Source organism: Zeus faber (assembly GCF_960531495.2).
Source record: "Zeus faber genome assembly, chromosome: 14".
NCBI classification, from domain to species: domain Eukaryota; kingdom Metazoa; phylum Chordata; class Actinopteri; order Zeiformes; family Zeidae; genus Zeus; species Zeus faber.
This window is the reverse complement of record NC_137200.1, coordinates 3,282,545-3,303,231: the sequence shown is the minus strand read 5'-3', so window position 1 is coordinate 3,303,231 and position 20,687 is coordinate 3,282,545. Positions and strand designations below refer to the sequence as shown.

The 20,687-nt window shown below is 45.7% G+C and overlaps 1 protein-coding gene across 1 annotated transcript; it reads right to left on the bottom strand.

The window, feature by feature from the left end:
- Nucleotides 1-3,434: 3,434 nt before the first annotated feature.
- Nucleotides 3,435-20,298, bottom strand: grxcr2 (glutaredoxin and cysteine rich domain containing 2; the record flags this gene model as incomplete). The annotated part of the gene is made up of 6 exons (XM_080014195.1): nt 3,435-3,553; nt 7,937-8,102; nt 9,375-9,584; nt 12,953-13,062; nt 13,618-13,801; nt 20,242-20,298. 6 exons carry the CDS (start codon nt 20,296-20,298, stop codon nt 3,435-3,437), a joined length of 846 nt encoding a protein of 281 aa, XP_079870321.1.
- Between the last annotated feature and the right edge of the window lie 389 nt (nt 20,299-20,687).

Sequence of the window (20,687 nt, the reverse complement as noted above, 5' to 3'; positions counted from 1 at the left end):
TATATATACAGTTTATATATATATATATATATATATATATATATATATATATATATATATATATATATATATATATATATATATACTGTATATATCCCATTACATCTTGTATTAAACCTAGCTACATCGACAGCAATGTTGCTCTTCCTTATGAACCTACAGCCAGGTATTGAAAATCTCAACTGCATCATTAATCATTCTGAAAATTGTTTCTAGTCGAGGTGCAAAGGTCTCTGAAATAAAGATACCACCGGGAGCACATCCTATTGAATTCCTTTGGCGGCTGATTTAGGCAGGAAAGATGCATCACACCTCTTCCAATGATGGGGAATTATTTGAGAGGAATTGGAGGAGAGCGGGAGATGGAGGAAAACAGAGACGGAAAGAGAAAATGATCAGCTCCATCCAAATGGGAAGAAAGTCTGGATTGCTTGCAGATTAGAAGCAGCTCGCCATCCCACGTCATGCTTTCTGCTGTGCAACTCCATGGTTAATGGCCGCAGTCTGCCACAGTCTGTTCCATGTGTCATATTTTATAAATGGTTCGTATTAGATTGCAAAGATATTTCTATAATGCATCCTAAATGATGATGCTGTCACCAACGTTTTCCATCACTATCTATTAGCCCGTCAAACCTGATTTCTCTGACTAGAAAGGGCACAACTTAACAGACACTTAGAATACATCGCTGTTTTTATGTAATGTTCACCAATTCATTACAGCAAAAAGGGATGTGTGGCTTTGTGGGTGAGCACTTGATTTTGTGTGTCCAACCACTAAAATGTGAAATTGAAAATATATTTAGATACATAAAAGAAAATCCAAACTGTGGCTTTATATTAAAAAGAAAAGCTGCTTGAAATCCGAGCAGCATTCAAGCAAGACAAGAGTCTCCTATATAAAACATCCAAATATCGTCTAATGAAAGGATTTTCACAGAGGGTGCCCCAGCTCCAAAACCCATCTCTCTCTTGTTTTGTAACCAGTAAAGCAAGAACCGTTGCGATCACCGTATATATTCTTGAGTCTCTGCTTCCTCTGATATCACAGTATAATGGTAAATTTCTGGGTGGGGGATAAGCTCTGTGAATAAAATGGCAGCACCAAGATGAATTGTACAATTATACATATTATACATCCTGAATTATATTTAGATTTATGAATAACAAGGAATAGAATAGAATTTTCTAATGTAGTAGTAAAATACTTCTACCTCTTGATTTAAAGGACAGTTTTCTAATGAATGCACTTTAACAGTAGAACCGTGGATCTCATCGTCTTGAGTCACATACAACCCATTTACCGAAAAGTTGAACATCAAACAGAGAACATGGGAACCATTTTAGAGTGTGTGTAAGTGGGGGTAGGTGCATGAAATAGTAATTTATCCATGTACGCTTCTACATTTGTCTGAGAGGCAGAATGGGATGAAACGAACAGAGAGAGGCTGAGTCGCAGTGGATGTGACCGCCTGATGGAACCCGGGGCCCTGTGGGATGGAGAGAACAAGACTCCTCTGACCCAACTCCCCATCTCTTTGGTTCCCTGTTGAAATACCGTGAAATACTGACAAAGCAAGCAAGAGGGTTGAGATGATGAAATCTAAAGGTACAATTTGCGGTTACCGTGCGGGGCGGAGCGGTCAAATACGTCGGCAGAAGAGAAAGCGGGAGACCGAGAGTGAGAAGGCACGGAGGCAGGCACGTATTTATTTATATTTATCATTCATTTTATTTTCAATTTTATTCATTTATTTGTTCATCTATTTCTTTTGTGAATTGGCATTGAGATTTCGTTGGGAGCAGCTGTACAGTATATATAGTATATATCGACTTAAAACAAGCCTATAATATGCACTGCTGTTCCTGACAAAACCATGAGTTCTGTGGAGCGGGTAGCATATTTAATTTCTGGTCAAAATATGAATATTCATGAGGTACACGTTCTGAATGAGTCGTCATTGGTCAAGTCCAAACGAGTCTTCATTGGTGGAATTGGTTTTAGGAAAGTCACGTTAATTTATATTTATATAATTACATATATATATATATATATATATAGCTATTGCTTTAAGTAAAAAATTTGATTTATTGATACTTAGAAGCAATTGGGTTGAATATCTCAATATGGATCATTATGGATCATGTCCCAGTATCAAACCAACTTAATGTCATAGTGACAACTAAAACTTCTCAAGGAACAAGCAGCACTGGTAGAGAGGGGTTAGAGTGTTTTTTAACATTTTTAACAGGAAATTAAGTTAGAAAGTAAGGGGGAAAGAGATCCTTATGCGGTAAACAGGTCCAGGTGCAGTTTGAAGAGTTGGGTCTTCACACACAATAAATATTTGAGGAGCAATCATTACGTGGAAATGAAAATTAGAATTTTTTTTTTAAAATATTATACAGGTTGACGCATTCATTAGAACAGTCTATGGAATTGATTAAATTACATTTCTTTACTTCGATGTAGACTTAAAGACAACATTTAACTATATCAAAATGTTATGATAAAGTCCCAGACAACATATTGATATATTGGCAATATATTTCCATTCAATTATTAATATGAACCATTAAAAATATTAAATACAATCAAAACAGCTATTTTCAATATAAATTGTGAAAATAAACGATTTGAGGTCATATATGTCATGTTTGGATTAGAAGTCGAAGTAGAAAACATTTTGGCCTTTTTTTTCATACACGCCTGTATTCCACTTCACTTTCCTGTGGGTGATCGATATAGCGAGAGACATAGAAAGAAAGAGAAAAAGACACTTCTGACAACTCTGACAAGAAGAGTGTGCACTGTACAAATTTCCTTCAATAAGTTTGTTTCTGGTTCATTCTCAGAAGTCTCCTTTTCAATCTCTTTCTATGTCTCTGTCTATGTGGATCACCTACAGGAAAGTCAGGTGGAAAAAATGTTTTACAATGTATTAAAAATAAAAGGCTAAAACTGGTTGAAATGCTCTCTCTTTAATCCAAATGTACCATACATGATCTTGGGTGATTTATTTTCAATATTTATATTTAAACTTCCTTATGTTCCTGATGATTTGATTAAAATAAAGTTTGAATTAGACACTGTATATTAATATTAATAATATTCTTGTTTTGTTTTCATGTTTTGGACACAGATTGTTATGAGAAAACAGTTGTATGACAAGGCTCTCCGGGTGCTTTAAAACGTGCCTGCGGGCTGCCGGCTTTCAAAAGCTCATTCGGGAATCCAACCCTCAAGTCCACATAAGTGAATCTCTAAACAAACGGCTCAACTCTTTACTCCACCAGATCGTAAGAACAGTTGGTGTCTCCTCCGATCAACTGAACCTCTGCGGTGACCAGGATGGAAACATTGGGACCTGAAACTGTTTCGGCAGTGTCTGAACCTGGCGTCTGGCTGGGCTTGAACTGCTCTGAGATGATTTTCACTGGTTTCTCTTGGCAATTAAAGACAAGGTCACAAACATGTCCATCTGCAGGCTGACGCTCCACTCATCTAGATCACACGACTCAATAACCTTCAGAATCCAATCAGGAACATTCTCTGTAAACAAGATGTTTGGGTGGATGTGTGAAGTCTGGATTCAAACACGTGGCCTCGTGCTCACTCATGGACTTATCACACTGAGCCAAACCTTGTGCTGTTCCCTGGAAACGTTGATGTAAACAGTTTGCGTTCCTCCACAAAACACTGGCAGACTACATGTAGAGACAGGAGCTCCAAGAAATATTTCACCAGAAGAGGTTCCGGGGGGTCCCCAGCAAAATGATTCCTCTGGATCCCAGAGACTCAATCTGATCAAATGGGGTCTGTTGTTGCTAGAAGTATTGTTTAAAGACACATATGCTAGACTTTTGTGTCATTAATAGTTCATTTTGCAATTCACACATTAAGCATATGGTTTTTTTTAATACTCCAGACATTAAAATAAGAGAAATTATATACAGGTTGTATATGAATTCCAAAAATTCAACAGGTTATGCTGGAAATGGCATTAAAATGGCATTAAGATTTTGTTCCATGTGCCCTTTTTAACGTTGAACACCTGTCCTTCTTAAGGTCTCTGCACAGGCCTGTACTGAGGACTGCAGAGGGAAACACTGGTCATTTTTAACCTAGGTCTTTGTGGTGTAGAGATAGTGTGGTTTGAGCAGCCACACCTGTTCTGGGTCTAGGTAATTGGGCCCGGATCGGTGTGGCTGTATACTTGTTGATTGGTCTAACGAGCAACAGGTAAAACCCCCCATCCCCACATACACACAGGAGGGAGCCCTTGCCATGACATGCTGTCCATCTGCTCCAGGGCTTGTTCCTCCTAGCCCACTGTACAATAAACGTGTGTGTCTTCTACCCTGTGGCCTCTGTCTCTGTGCTGGAAGGCCCTGAAAATGCCACTTGGGTTGCATGTGGCAGGCGCTGTTCTGCTCTTCTTTTGGTTTATCTCTGGAAGTCAGCCCGAGTGATTGGCATCAGAATCATTTAAATTCAGAGATCCAATATTGAGTGAATACAGTATCGACTGCCACAATAAACAGCCAAAAAATGTTATAGAAACAAGAAAAAGTGACATTTTGCCAGGTTTTACTTTTTCCATTCATATTCCAAAGCTGTGTGTTCAGGCTTATAAATAACAAAGAACAGCAATCACCTGAGAAATGGTTAATCACACAATCACAAATTCCTAAGAAGCGGGATCTACACCGATCATCCACAACATTAACATCACTGACAGGTGAAGTGAATAACATTGATCTTCTCATTCCAATGGCACATGTCCAGGGGTGGGATATATTAGACAGCAAATGAACAATCTGTTCTTGAAGTTCATGTGTTGGAAGTAGGAAAATTGGGCAAGTGTAAGGATCTGATCGTCTTTGACAAGTGCCAAATTGTGATGGATAAATGACTGGGTCAGAGCATCTCCAAAACGACAGGTCTTGTGGGGTGTTCCCAGTATGCAGTTGTTAGTACCGACCAAAAGTGATCCAAGGAAGGACAACCGGTGACAGGGTCATAGGTGCCCAAGGCTCATGGCTGGCGTGGGGAGCGAAGTCTAGCCCGTCTGGTTCAATCCCACAAAAGTGCGACTGTAGCACAAATTGCTGAAAACATTCATGCTTGCTATGATGGAAAGATCTCAGAACACACAGTGCATCACAGCTTGCTGTGTATGGGGCGTAGCCAAAGACCGGTGGGAAGGTGGGAAGAAGGCAAGCCTGTGGAGGCAGTGTGACGCTCTGAGCAATGTTCTGCTGGGAAACCTTGGCTCCTGGAATTCTTGTGGACGTTAGTTTGACACGTACCACCTACCTTAACATTGTTGCAAACCAAGTACACCCCTTCATGGCAATGGTTTCTCTGATGGCAGTGGCCTCTTTCAGCAGGATAATGTGCCCTGCCACACTGCAAAAATTGTTCAGGAACATATTGAAGGAACTTCACAAAGAGTTCAAGGTGTTGACATGACCTCTAAATTCCTCAGATCTCAATCTGTTCGAGCATCTGTGAGATGGGCTGGAACAACAATCGATGGGGGCCCCACCTTACAACTTACAGGACCTAAAGGATCTGCTGCTAACGCCTTGGTGCCATATACCACAGGACACCTTCAGAGGTCTTGTGGAGTCCATGCCTTGACAGTCAGAGCTGTTTTGGCGGCACGAGGGGCACCTACACAAAATAAAGCCGGTGGTTTTAATGTTGTGGCTGATCGGTGTAAGTTCCTGGCTCTTGAAATGGTTCCTGCGATGGAAAAGCAAAAATTTTACTCCAATGATCTCCAATTTGCCTCTTATATTTCAAAAATAAACAGTGTTTTATTTTAGATGAAAGACACTCTCCTTAGTTCACCTGCAACTAGGTCTGGGAAAGGAATGTTTAAGTGATATCATATTGTCATATTGTCACATTTTTATGTAAATCAATGATGTGAGAAGATATAATGGAATGAGGAAATATTACAGTATTAGATAGTACAATTTTATTATAGTATAATATTACAACATCACAGTGGTCTGATAATCATTTTTTACATGTCAGTATAGGTCAATGTGATAAAAAATTCTGTGCCCGTCCCATATTATCTCTCCAAATTAGGGCACGTTTTAAACCACCATCTCACCCCCTGATTCTCTCTCTCTCTCTCTCTCTGTCTCTCTCTCTCTCTCCCTCTCTCTCTCATTTCTGCCTCTAAGATGATATATATCCTCTGTCTGTCTCGCTCTGTTTGGCTGAAAATTTCCAAACGTCCTTTGATTGCACATTAACAACAATTGACAAAACGAAAGCATCAATTACCATGCCGTAATGCTGAGAGGCCAAAAAAAATTAGAAGAAGAAAAAACAGAAGACGCTTCTTCCTTACTTGATGGTGAACGGAGGACGGGGGAGATATGGGAGCATTGTTCCTGGGAGATGAAAAACACATAAATGTTGAAATGTTTTCATGACTTTAATTAAAATGGAGCTGGAGAAAGAGAGCGAGAGGGGGGGGCGAGAGAGGGGGCGGTGCAGATGCAGAATAACACGGAGGAGCGATTATGTGTTTGTGTTATGGGAAGCTTGTGCACAAGATGATTGTGTTTTGGGATTTCTCTCCCGCCACACGGTCACTACTCCCCCTCTCCAGCCACAGCTTACGATTTTTACCACACACACATTCATACATGCAGGGTGTTGGTGTACACACAAACACACACAAACACACACACACAGACACACACACACACACACACACACACACACACACACACACACACACACAGACAGACACACACCCCGATCCTACAGAGGCATTTAATGACGTAGTAAACATGGAGTGAATATAAAATCATACAACATAAAGAAATATGATGTCGGCAAAGGAAGCCCCTTTGATATTATTTCTTACAATTTCTTAATTTACCAAACGCAGGTAAATGGCGTTCACTGCCTAATTTCACTCCTAGTGATTCTTCTTTTAATAATGTAGTTTAAGTGGCCACCCTCTCGCTCACCTTCTTTTCTAAAAACTAGTGCAGTGGCCATTCAAAACATGCCCTGAAAGTCGCGGTGAAAAACACTTGGGAAATACTTTCTTTCTCACAGGAAAAAACCCACCCAAATCACACTCGGTCCCGCCTGCCACTGGCCTGTTGTTTGGGGGTGGAGCCCCAGTAATCCACCCGCCAAAGGTGAATTAGATCGGATGAACGGTTGTCAAGATAGTCATAGGACATACATACTATACGAACACACACATACACACACACACACACACACACACACACACACACACACACACACACACACACACACACACACACACACCCGCGCGCGCGCGCATTAAACCCACCCTGGTTGTATACGTGCCGTGGTGGAAATTAACGTACTTGTGACGTATATTCTGTTTTGGAGACTTTGGCCTTTTACTCCACTACATTTCAAAGCGAATATCCAATGCCCTTAACTTTTTATTTCTGACACATTTCTAAGCAAGCCAAAGCAAAAAAAAAAGGAAAGAAAGAATCCAGGACTGGATCTATCAAAGTGCTGATTTAGGATTGCTCAGTCAATGATTGTCCAGATCCATATCTTTATAAATTACGATGACATCACCGACGCTATACCATTTGTTTTACCATTATTTTTTTGAGGACTTAGGACTGCAGGAAAAAAAGGTAATGTAGGTTCTTGGATACTTGGTACTGGAAATGACTTTTACTTTAAACATGTAAGTACCTTTAAAGTGAGTACTTACAGTATGAACTTTTCCTTAAGTAGAAATGTCAATGTGGTACTTTCACTTTTACGAGGGCCACTTAGCGTCAGGTTTTTTCTTCGTCGAATCTGAGTCCTTCTTCCACCACTAGTATCCACATACACACTCTCTCTCCCTCTCTCCTAGCCTCCCTCCCTCCCCCTCTCACTCCCTCTCTCTCGCCGTGCCTGCGCAGGCCTGGCAGCGCTCCAGGCCGTGGGGGAAGCAGGCCTGGCAGCGCAGGTCGCTGATGGACTCGTTGAAACGGTTTGCCAGCATGGACAGCTTGCTGCCGTGGCATAGTGAGCAGGGGGCGCAGCCCGAGCCCCCACACCGCTGGCAGGCGCCCACCTCCTGCAGAGGAAAGAGAGAAGGGAGAGGATTGAGAGAGGGAATGATGGAGAGCGATGAGGGGTAGAAGAGGGGTAAAAAATTGTGTAATGTAGTTGTGAAATAATGTGTAATGGAATGAGATGTAATGAAGAGAGTGTTGGGTAAGGAGATGGAGGTTGGATGATAGACAGACAGACAGAAGAAAGGAACATGGAAGAGAAGGAGGACCAAATAATGAAAACAGAAGAGGGAAGAGAAGAGAAGAGAAGAGAAAAAAAAAAGGCTGAAAACAAAAGTGTTTTTTGCAGTGTAGAAAATGAGAAAATATCAAGAGAGGTGAGGACAGCAAAGGAGGGCAGAAGAACAGTAATCAGCTAAGGAAGGAGGAAAGGGGTAAGGTTGAGGGGATTGAGGAGTAAGGAGGCGTGTGTGGGGAGGGGGGGCGGGGGATTTGGAAAGGGCGAGCCAGGCTGACCGCTGCAATGTGGCGGGCAAATACTGCGAGGAGAGAATAAAAGTGTGGACTCATCAGTATCTGTTTGCAGGTGACAGATAACGCCACTGGAGAACAATGAGGTTAGAGGCAGGGAGAATGAGAGAGAGATACAGGGGTGAGGTGTGTGTGTGTGGGGGGGTGGAAGAGGAAGACAGGGGTGAGGTGATGGTGTGGTGGCAGTGATAGCAATGAGGTGGCAGTGATAGCAGCGCAGCGGGCATAGAATGAACAGCAGACTGCGAACAGCAGGGATTACCGCCATATTGCTGCAGAGACAATCTCCAAAGAGAGACAATCACGCTGACTTAAGTTGTAGTACACAGATTTACACCCTGGAGCACACACACACACACACATACACACACACACACAGGCACACACGCACGCACACACTCACGCACGCATGCACACGCACGCACGCATGCACGCACACACACACACACACACAAATATAAACAACATATACATATGCACACAATACCACATCAGGAAAACAAACTCCCCTTTTCACACACACACGCGCACACACACACACACACACACACACACACATACACACACACACACACACACACACACACACACGCACACACACAGACTGATTGATTATCACTCCCTTTAGTGTTGAGTAGTGAAGACAAAAATGTTTGCGGCAGAATGACAGAGGCAGAAAGAGAGAGAAGAGAAGGAGCAAGAGCGGAGAATGGAGATGTGATGCTTAGAGAATGCAAATGTGGGAACCAGGAAACTCAACTGGAAATAGATCACGGCTGAGGCGTTTGGTCAGGCACCATTACCTTGTCCTCGGCATCCCTGACCGTCTTCTCCACTGCCTCCTCCAGGGGTGCAGAGGTTCTGGGCCTCCTCCTCCTGGCCTGGGGGTGGAACTCCAAGCCTGCAGGGTGCACCACGCCATGCCTCAGGGCGTCGGGCTTCCTCGGCGGTGCTCTGATGATTCGTAGGTTGCTGGTGTAGATGATTATCTTGCCAAAGTCCAACACAGAGGACTGAGAGGAGACAGAGAAAGAGAGTTATTATTCTATACTGTATATTGAATTTGCCGCACAGATTATCACTGGGACTATTACAAAACATAAACATACTGATAATATCATGAGTTATGTATTTTTAATACCAATTAATGACCATCAGATGCAAACTTCTACAGGATGTACAAAACCTTATTGACATATACAGTATGTCATATGCCTCAATTAAATCTAATTTAGTAAGAGTATACTATAAATTTCCATAATAGATTCCATTAATTCATGAATTATTATTGTTCCATGAATTGGAATTACTTCCATTCAAAAGCAAAAAACTTTTGCTCACTCTGTAAGACTTGATTGTACCCAACCCATAAGTTGGCACTAGTTGGGATGTGTTAGATGATGGTGTTTTGATATTTATTTTCCCCTTTCAAATCAGGAGAAACAGCCATTTTGAAGGACAGAAACCTCAACTAAACCACAGTTTACCAACCCAAGTGTGTTAATGTAAGTATATGATTCATTTAGCACACAAGAAATTCAACTGATCTGGGATGGCTTCATCGTCAAAAATCTCAAAGCTTAAAGGTTCAACTGGTCCCAGATTGCAATCTGATTGAGAGCTGTCTCAAATAACAGGCTTGGTTTTGTGCTGCTGGGTAGACCAGCAGACGGGCTGTGGGCCGGCAGTCGATGGAGCTGACCTCTCCTCAATCTTCCGCGCTAATGAAGCTGTTCCCACCGTGCTGCAATGAACGACGTTGGGTTGACGGTTGAACAGTTCTGCTGCTGCTGTTGTTCCTGTTCCCGTTTGATAAATGCGTTGTGTTTCTCTGAGCACCGGTTGCAGCTTCAATTACCAGAGAACTCATGTCGCGTCTACATTTAGTCCAGATGACTTGCTCTCATGATAATTGTTTATGGTTTATTTTGGCGCCGGCTGTTTGCTATGCAGGAGCGGTCCGTGGAGCTTTCTCACACGGAGAAGTCATCCATCCTTAATGATGAGCTGTTATGTTTATAGAAGGTAAATCAAAATTAATGTAAAAGTATGACGGCTCCAAAAGCTTTTCAACGTATGTACAGTGTCCTAACAGAGTGTGTGTTATACAACAAATTGTTTGTGTTTGACAGAAGATATAAAAAGGATAAGCCCTGCTAAAAAATCCAGCGAGAACCAGCTACAAATCTTAGCTGGTCATTAGCTGGTCTTGCTGGATTGACCTGGTGGGCCAGCTTGCTCAAGCTGGTTTAACTGGTGATCAGCTGATAGACCAGTTTTGTGTAGCCTGTTGAGAGGTCAGCAGCCAGGTTGGTAGTGATGGTGTAACTGGTCAATTGATGGCAGACCAGCATGGCCAAGCTGGTGTAACTGGTCAGATGGTTTCAGACCAGCATGGTCATGCTGGTATAACTGGTCAGATGGTTGAAAACCAGCATGGTCCTGCTGATGTAATTGGTCAGATGGTTTCAGAACAGCATAGTCATGCTGGTATAACTGGTCAGGTGGTTGCAGAACAGCATGGTGATGCTGGTGTAACTGGTCAGATGGTTTCAGACCAGCATGGTCATGCTGGTTTAACTGGTCAGGTGGTTGCAGACCAGCATTGTCATGCTGGTGTAACTGGTCAGATGGTTCCAGACCAGCATGGTCATGCTTGTGTAACTGGTCAGATGGTTGCAGACCAGCATGGCCATGCTGGTGGAACTGGTTGGTTGCTGTTGCTTTAGACACAACATGGTAAAACATGGTTGGAATTGTAAGATTGCCAATTATGCTAAGATTGTAAGTAAATTAACAATATAGTCTACATGGAATAATCACTTGAACTCTGATCCCTTTCTTTATTCATATTTTAAGACAATGACACATTCTGTACATACAGTACTCTGCTGGTTGCAACAATTCCCTGGAGCTTCCGTCTTGGACCTCCTTTCCCTTGTTTATTGTGTATTAGTTTTCATTTTTCTTTAAGCATTATTCTTTCTCTCTGTCTACTGATCCCATAGGCTCTGTTGCTACGCTTTCCTCTTCTGTGATTGGTTTTTCGCTTAGGCACAAAACTGGGAGAGAAACAGGCATTTCAACATAGTTTTTCACCACGAGTATCCAAAAATGTACGCCTAGGTTCATTTGGTTTATGACGGCCTGAAGGATGCTGTCAGTACTAAAGACACTAAAGTCTTAAATACAGCAGACTTCAATCCTCATGGACTTTAGTGGATTAGTTGGAAGTACACTTACAAATTCTTCAAGGGACAAATTCTTGTGAATGGTAACATCAAGTTAGCCTGTTGGTCATGCCACAGACACGGGCAGTAACTGGTGAGAATCTTAGATGCTAATTGGTAAGAATAGGAGCTGGTAGCAGGTGTCACCAGTCATAGCTGGTACAGTAGCTGGCCTACCAGCTGTCAAAAACTTAGCTCAAACTGGTCAAGCTGGATTTTTCAGTAGGGAGATTTCTTCTGCAAAGTGGATGTGCTATATTTTTGGGAAACTGGGTTAGCTTTCCTCCAAATTGTCATATTAAATATCAAAATTGTGACAGTGACTGGTGTTTTGGGTCTCAAGTAAGCCTCAGTAATTTTTCAGTTTTTTACAGATTATGAAATTGCAGATTGTAGGCTTTCAAATGATGTGTCATACATTGAAATCAAATATAGAGATAGAGATATAGAGAAATATTTGAAGAAGATCCTCTTGCAGAGAAAATCCTCCTCAAAGATCCTGAACCTTTTCACATTTCAGAGGCAAGTAATGGGTGGGAACGATAGCTGTTAACTCCACCCCCAACCACTCCCCCACTGGACTACCTGCCATTGTCAGTGGATTAGACAAGCGTGTAGAGTATAAAAAAATAACACGTGAAGACATGATTCTCTCTTTAAGTATGCTAGAATCTATTTTAAAAAATGCATAAATTAAGTTTAAGTTTTTTTTTTTCATTCAAAGTTCGTGCTTACTATAGTAGCATGACCCCTCTATGCAATTATTGCATAAATATTTTCTCAATCAATGTTCAGTTCTCTCAAATCCCATACTAAATAAACGGCATCAAAAGCCCAAAATGTTATTCTCAGTTATTGTTGACAATATCAAAGCTGCACTACTGCTGCAGAGCTGTATGTGATTGGTCAAATTAGTTGAGCGGGAAGTTAACTTTAGAAACAAAATACAGAGCAGTGGTTATAAATCGATGACCCTTTTGCTGATGACTCCCATCTCCTGAGTTATTTAAAAGATCCGTTCACAAGGAACAAATCATTTGCAAATCTTGTATCACTTTTTTTTAGGCCGCTATAATAATAATATCTATCTATAGCCAAGCAGAGTCCAGACGACCAGATGTACAACCAGACACACTGGTAAGGGTACTCACGCTGGAGTCTCCTTCCACTCCATTACTCTGTGTATCAGAAGGTTTGTAGCCTCCCATCCCCCGGTAGACGTTGATCCTCTGGGCGATGAGGCCAGTCGGAGGGTGCACGCCTAATTTGGCACAGAACACGAGTTTGGTATATATTGAGGATGGGTGCAAAGTTACACATTAGGCTTCATAGAAGGTAATTGCTCGCATACACATTCAGGGGTGTTTGGGTGGGTGGGTGAAAAAGGAGAAAGAGGAGAAGGGACAGCAAAAAAGCTTAAATGGGAGCTAAAATGTACGACAAAAAGACACATGCACACAAATACTCCTGCACATTGCAGTCAACCAAGGGCATGTGATGGTTGGTTTAGCTACAGTCAGGTCAAAAATGGCATTTCAAGTTTTTGAGTTTTATATTGTTTTATAATATAGTGTCACCGTTTTCCTGGAACAACTTCTAAAAGTTGCAGGACTGTTATTTCTATCAATACAGAGGCTGATGATTTGTGGCCATGCAAGTTTTTGACCTTTGACCTATTGAATGCAAAATTCTGTTAAACCGTATTAATTATCAGATTGGCCATTGATTTGCAAGTCTTCTCCATGTGCAATTTCAGGCATCCCTACACAACCTTCATTTGTCCTTTAAGTGTTCCTGCGCTGTGCCGAACCCTCACTCTGCTGGTTTTCGTGGGTCTCCTGGAAGCTGCAGAGCTGCTCCAGCTCCAGGTGGCTGGGCGGGATCTTGCGGTGGATGAAGCTGTGAGGATACTTCTCCTCTGGACTTTCCAGCTCTTGACCATCCTCATACACGTGCTTCAGAACTCTGCCGCTGTAGGACGACGCCAGCTTGAAGCGCACCTGCAAATTTGAGAGATGAATAGAAGCAGTGTTTATTTCCCTCTAATGTTGAGAACAATGTCTTCTCAGACAAACTACATAGTCCTATGTAATCCACTTCCTTTCAGCACATTGAGGGCTGATGACGACGCCCCCTTTAAACTACAGAAGTCTTACCTTCACAATGCATTGTGGGATACACTTGCGAGCATAGCATGCAGTGTTTGCGTGCTACTATATTTAACGGGATGTAGTACGTCATCCTGGAGCTTATCACACATTATGGTTTCGGGCTTATGCCTACCCTCCATTGGAAATTTGATCAATCTGAGTCGGTTGTTTCCACTTCCAAGCGCCATGTCACAATCTGCCCTGAGGTCGGATTTTCCTGAGTTCCGACTCGAATGGAATGCAGCAATACCCAACAAATGTTTGCCGTAATCAATAGTATGCAGCATGAATCTCTTCAAATCATTTTTGTCCTCCAAAATAATATTGTAGCGTGTTGCAGAATAGAGGGGGGCTGAGATTTCTCAGCATGCTTTGTTTGTGTGTTTTGGAGATGTCGGGGAAGGGGATTGTTTTATGTAATGTTAATTGTTATGCTGTTGTTAGTGTTAGTTAGCCATGTTACATGTGTTATGATAGATTGTTATTACTTTTATGTGTTAAGATTTTTAAACCAGGAGTGTGAGTCGCCTCTCAGTGACCTGCCTGGCATGAAAACAGAGCAGTGAATGAATTGAGAGTGCTCTCATGTAATACACATTGTGCCTGGTGGGGAATCAAATTTCTTGTTTGCTTGAAGAAGCCTTAGCTCGCTGCATTAGTGTCAGAAGTGGGATTTGAGATGCAAGCCTTGCTAGAAGAAATGGAAGACATCCCCATACACCTGCGAAACATCGAGGGTGCTTGGCTGAAGAAGGAACGACAACAACAAGCCAGCAACAGAACTGCACGCCAAAGGAACGCCGGGAAGCTTGCCGGATGGGGCCCGCAATCCTTGCCCGACGCTGAGAGATCTCCGCCCGACGGTGCGAGATCTCCGCCGGAGCAGCCAGTGGAGAACAAGTGACTTGCCAGCGCCGGCCCGCTCACCTAGCGGCTAGCAACAACGCCCCTCTCGATGCGTCATCGCCCTGCCCACGAGCGCCGCAAGAGAGCGCCAGACGGGGAGCCAGGAGGCTGCCTCTCTACAACGGAGAGACGTCGCCAGAGACCTACCTCATCCAAGTGCAGCTGGCAGGACAGTTTAATATTTGGATTTCAGAAGAAACCGCTGTGCAAGTCACCCTCACTCTGGAAGGAAAAGCCCTGCAGATCCTTATCGACCTCCAGCCACAAGAACGACTTGACTGGCGGACCGCCAAGAGAGCGCTACAGCATCGGTTTGGCCGGCACATCTACTTCGATGACGCATGGGACAAGCTGGTCAACCGTCAGAGAAAAGAGAGAGAGCCTGGGCGCCTGCATCACGGACCTCCATCTGTATGTGCGCCAGGGCTACCCAACGTTTGACGGCGCGGCGCAGGAAGAGCTCACGCTTCAGGCTTTCGTTCGTGGGCTCCGCCCAGAGAACATATCCGCCTGCACTCCCCAAGATCATCAGGCGCTGGCAGAAGCTGAACGGGTTGAACACGTACTGGTTACGAGTGATCATTTAACCAGCATGAAGCATCGAGTGCGCCAAGCAGACTGTGGAGAGTGACAATGATGAGGCAGTCTGCGCGGTCAACAGTGTACACCCGCAATGTCTTCGGCGGGAAACGAGAGGACTGCCAGGCGGCAACCAGGGGCTGCTACCGATGTGGAGAGCCGGGCCACATTGCACGCTATTGCACAACCAACCTGAGACAGCGAGGATGGGAGCCCACCAAGCGCCGCATCACAACAGTTACCGGACAACGCACCACAATGCAGGGAAAGAGAGCCCTACAAGTGACTGTTGCTAACTGTGATGTCGGCCACGAGTTCTGTTTGGCCAATATACAAGATGCCTGCATTATTATGGACTTGCTGATCAGGCTGTGGTGGATGTGCCCAGAGCCACACTCTACTTGGGTACTGAAGCCATAGTGCTCCAAAGAAAAGAAGAAGAAAGAAACAGACTTTATTAGTCACGCAACACACCACACTACAACACATGCTTGCACACACACACGCACATGCTTTTGATGGTGGCCGGTGAAATGGACTCTCTGCTTTTGACCCATCCTGGCTTGTCCTTCCTCCGGGGGCACAGCCAGGAGCAGTGGGCAGCATACGTGGACGCGCTCGGGGACCAGGTGATAAATGTCCATTGCTGGTCAGACAATGATGGGTGCATGTTTTTGGTGGGGGTCCTTACTGACGTGAGGTGGAGGAAACCCCATGTGAGCACGGGGAGAACATGCAAACTCCACACAGAAAGGCTCCTATTTGGGAGATAACCCGCCAGAGCACGGTGCCAACAGCGCCCCAGGCGGGAATCGAACCCAGGACCTTCTTGCTGTGAGTGGCGTGCAATGCACTGCGCCACCGTGCCACACACAAACCATTGGAGAGGATGGACTACGCGTCGCTTCGCTGCTTGAGCCCATCGCATCGCCGGCAGGTGGAGGTGGAGCAAAACGCACCGCCCAGTAGACCTGTTGCAGCGGCCTCAACGGAAAGGACTACGCCACCTCAAACGCCACCGATCAAGACCCAGCGAGCCATGGAAGATCTGTACCACAGAAGCTGCGAAGGACTGGATGCAGGCCAGGACTGCATGCCCACCAACTTGGTACAGTATGACATTGAGACCACCAACGCAGCAGAGCAGAAGATCAAAGAGATGGTGGCATCATCTAACCCTCTACGAACCCCTGGGCGGCGCCGGTGGTCCTGGTCGGGAAAAAAGGATGGCACGTGGCAGTTCTGCATTGACTACCGCCTGCTCAACGAGGTCACCCGCAAAGGCTCGTACCCGCTACCTCGAGTTGACGAGGCCCTCAATTGCATTGCTGGTTCCCACTGCTTCAGCTCCCTCGACCTGCGCAGCGGCTACTGGCAGGTGGAACCGGCGCCAGAGGCACACCCAAAGACCACCTTTTCCATCGGCCAGGGACTGTGGCAATTCAGTAATGCCATTCGGTCTTTACAACGCTCCAGGCACCTTCGAGTGCCTGATGGAGAGGGTCCGGTCTGATATGCCCCGGGACCGCTGTGTCGTTTATCTGGATGACCTCCTCGCCCACGCTGCAGACTTCGAAAGCGCGCTGACCAATCTGAGGGACGTCTTCGAAGCCATCCGCCAGACCGGGCTCCGACTTCATCCAAAGAAGTGTCAGCTGTTTTGACGGGAGACGTTCCTTGGCCATGTCGTCAGTGCGGCTGGAGTTTCGACCGACCCAGCAAAGATTGCGGCGGTGAAAGACTTGCCTGTTCCCCGCAACGTGAAAGAACTGCAAAGTTTGGGGCTGGGGCTGGCTTCCTACTACCAATCGTTCGTGAAAGACTTTGCCACCATTGCCAGACACAGAAGGGCCAGGCGTTCAAGTGGGGGGAGGACTGTTCCTGTGCCTTCACAAAGCTGCGGTCGACACTCATCAAGGCCCCTGTGCTGGCCTGTCCAGACCTGCGGCAACCTTTCATCGTGGACACTGACAATAGCGACATGAGTCTCGGAGCAGTGCAGTCCCAGGAAGGTGAACAAGGTGAACAGGTCATCGCCTACTTCAGCTGCTCCCTCAGCCGGCCTGAGAGAAACTACTGTGTCACCCGTTGGGAGCTACCGGGCTGGCCGTCTCCATGCCAACGCCGGTGCGCTGTCGCGGTGGCCCTGTGAGGAGGCAGAGTGCCAGGACTGTCGATGCGTCGAGGGACGGGATGCAGCGACTTTGAAGGTGGCGGCTCTACGGGACCGCAGAGCGAACGACGATGGTTCCCAAGAGCACCCCAGCACGAGTGACAACCACAGCGTTGGGAACATCGACAAAGACCAACTCCAACACGAGCAGAGCCAAGACCCGGGCCTCTCCCGGTTCAAGAGTGAGTGAGGGCAGGCCACCGACCAGCCTGGCCAGCGGTCTCAGCACTGGACACGAGACGAAGCCCTCTACTCGCAGTGGGCAAACCTCATCAGCCGTGACGTGCATCGCCGCTGGCAGACTCCCGGTGGCCATCGCAACGTCTTCCAGCTCCTGGTGCCCTGCCAGCTACGTTCCAGAGTACTCCAGCTCATCCATGGCTCCGCGGGGGTTGGTCACTTTGGGGTCACTAAGATGCTTCATCGCCTCCAGTCCCACTTCTACTGGCCAGGGTGTCGTTAAGATGTGGAACTCCACATCCTGGGCCCCTTTCCGGCTACAGAACGGGGCAACCGTTACATCCTAGTAGCCATGGACGACTTTATCAAATGGCCCGAAGCCTACGCTGTTCCCGACCAGAGTGCCGCCACCACCGCCGCACGCCTGGTGGACAAGATGTTCTGTCGGTTCGGGGTGCTGGAGGAGCTGCACAGTGACCAGGGTCGGAACTTTGAGGCTCAGGTGTTTGCAGAGGTCTGCCACCGGCTGGGCGTTGAAAAGACCCGGACTACGCCGCTGCACCCACAGAGTGATGGATTGGTTGAACGTTTCAACCGCACCTTGGCGACCCAACTCACGATTCTGACGAAACACCAGCAGCGAGATAGGGATCTTCATTTGCCCTTGGTCCTTTGGGCATATCAGACAGCGGTGCAAGAATCCACTAAGTGCACTCCGGCAGCCCTCATGTTTGGACGTGAGCTCCACACCCCTGTGGACTTGGTGTTTGGCCCTACCCCTGAACCAGAGGTGGCCGGGGAGCGGGCATGGACTATTTTCACCACCTTCGGGAGCGGCTCGGGCGGTGCATGAACTGACCAGGCAGGCTGTCGCCGACGCTGGGTCCCGTCAGAAACGGGCTTACGACCAGCACGCCAAAGGGGAGGATTTTGCCTCCGGGGCGCAGGATCATACTGGGTGGGACCCTGTACGATCCTAGAGAGACTGTCTGATGTGGTGTACAGGGTGCGGCTGATCAAAAGGAACCGGGTGGTGGTTCTTCATCGGCTTGCTCCCTATCGACCCTTGGCTCCGTCTGAGGGTGAGTCAGGGGGAGAGGGGCAGCTTCCAGTCTGTGCCTTGCCACATGAAGCAGCCAAGCAGCTGGGTGGGCCCAGCGACAGCGTCAGCTTCCCCAACACCTCAGAAACTTTGTGGTGGATACATGGGTTGCGGGGGACAGCTAACCAGCCAGGTGGGGGCAATGTAGCATGTTAGGGAATAGAGGGGGGCGGAGATTTCCCAGCATGCTTTGTTTTTGTGTTTTGGGGTTGTCGGGGAAGGGGATTGTTTTATGTAATGTTAATTGTTATCCTATTGTTAGTGTTAGTTAGCCATGTTACATGTGTTATTATAGATTGTTATTACTTTTATGTGTAAAGATTGTTACACCAGGAGTGAGAGTGTGTGCCATTAGTGACCTGTCTACCATGATAACAGTGTGGTGAATGAATGTAGAGCACTCTGATTAACAAACATCGCTCTTGGTTGTGAAATCAAATCTCCTGCCTCTTGCTGGCTCGAAAAAGCCTTAGCTCGCTACAACATATATATATGGACAAGACCGAATTGGCTGCATATAAACATGAAAAATAGAGTTTTGCATACAAAAAATACCCTCAATGTGCCCAACTTATTTCACAAGGACTGTTATCCTCACCCAGGCTGGTGGAAGCTGGACAGCGTGTGTGACAGACTTGTCTTTGTTTGCTGTTTATTTATTTATTTTTCCCCTTAACAGGGAGATGTAGTGGCAGAACGAGCGGGGGAAGCATCTGGCAGGGCTCCAAGTTGTGCCAGTTGTGGGGGCTGCTGGGAATGATGGGAGTGATAGGCGGGGGCAGGCCTGTACTACCAAACGCTGGTGGGCTTCCATCCTCCACCGCCCTCCGAGGCATGAAAGTTCACTGATTAGTCTCTGTGCAGCTATCACATGCTTGATTAAAAGCATCAAAATGTTGGCTGTGCATGATCACGTTTCACGGTTCACCAAAAGGCTTAGCTAGCTAGTGAATTAGTGGAGATGGATGTAAAACAGAAAATAGAAGCTTGAGTGCGATGTTGCCCCACAGGGCTGCCATCAATTTCCCCCCCTCTCCGGTTTTGATAATATCAGCTCAACGGGTTGTTTACGTGCAGCAGTCACTTATAAAATATGTTGTTTTGTACGTATTAATTATTTATCCGAGGCACTGGCATGAACCCAAAACATGGAGCACAATTCCCTGAAAAACAGTTCTAACATTAACTTGTCGCTGTGCACCATTATCAGCTACAATCGTGTTTCTATTTCAGTGGTTTTATGACTCAGACCGCACAGTCCTGTTTGGACACAGCTCAATACTGAGCAGTTCAAACAAACTGAGTTCAAAACAAACTTTTTCTATTTTTATTTTAAACCAAATCACTTACTTTCCTGGGCTTGGCACCCTCATAGTGCTGGTTTAGTGTCCTCTGGAGCTCCTCCATCGTGGCGTAGCTGTGTGGGGGGGTAGGCTTCAGGTGGAACCGCTCCGTCCAACGGGCCTCTTAGCTGGGGCAGAAAGTGTCCCACTGCCAGGTGCGTTGACACACAGACGGAGTAGAGACCTGATGGGTGTGGTGTGGTGTGGAGAGTGGATATTTTAGCCCGGGTTGAAGCCACGGAATAAAGGAGTCCTATATCAGAGCTTAAAGAAATGCAACTCGCGAGGTGGATGAAGATGGGGAAGTGTGTTTTTCTCCACCTTGCCTCCTGACTTGAAAGTGCCTTGTGTTTCGATTCGATCCCCACCTCGCTGGCTGCCACTCCTCAATTATTCAGCGCAAGATCATATGAACAAACGGGCGGTGGCGAAACGGGAAGCTTTGTCATCAAA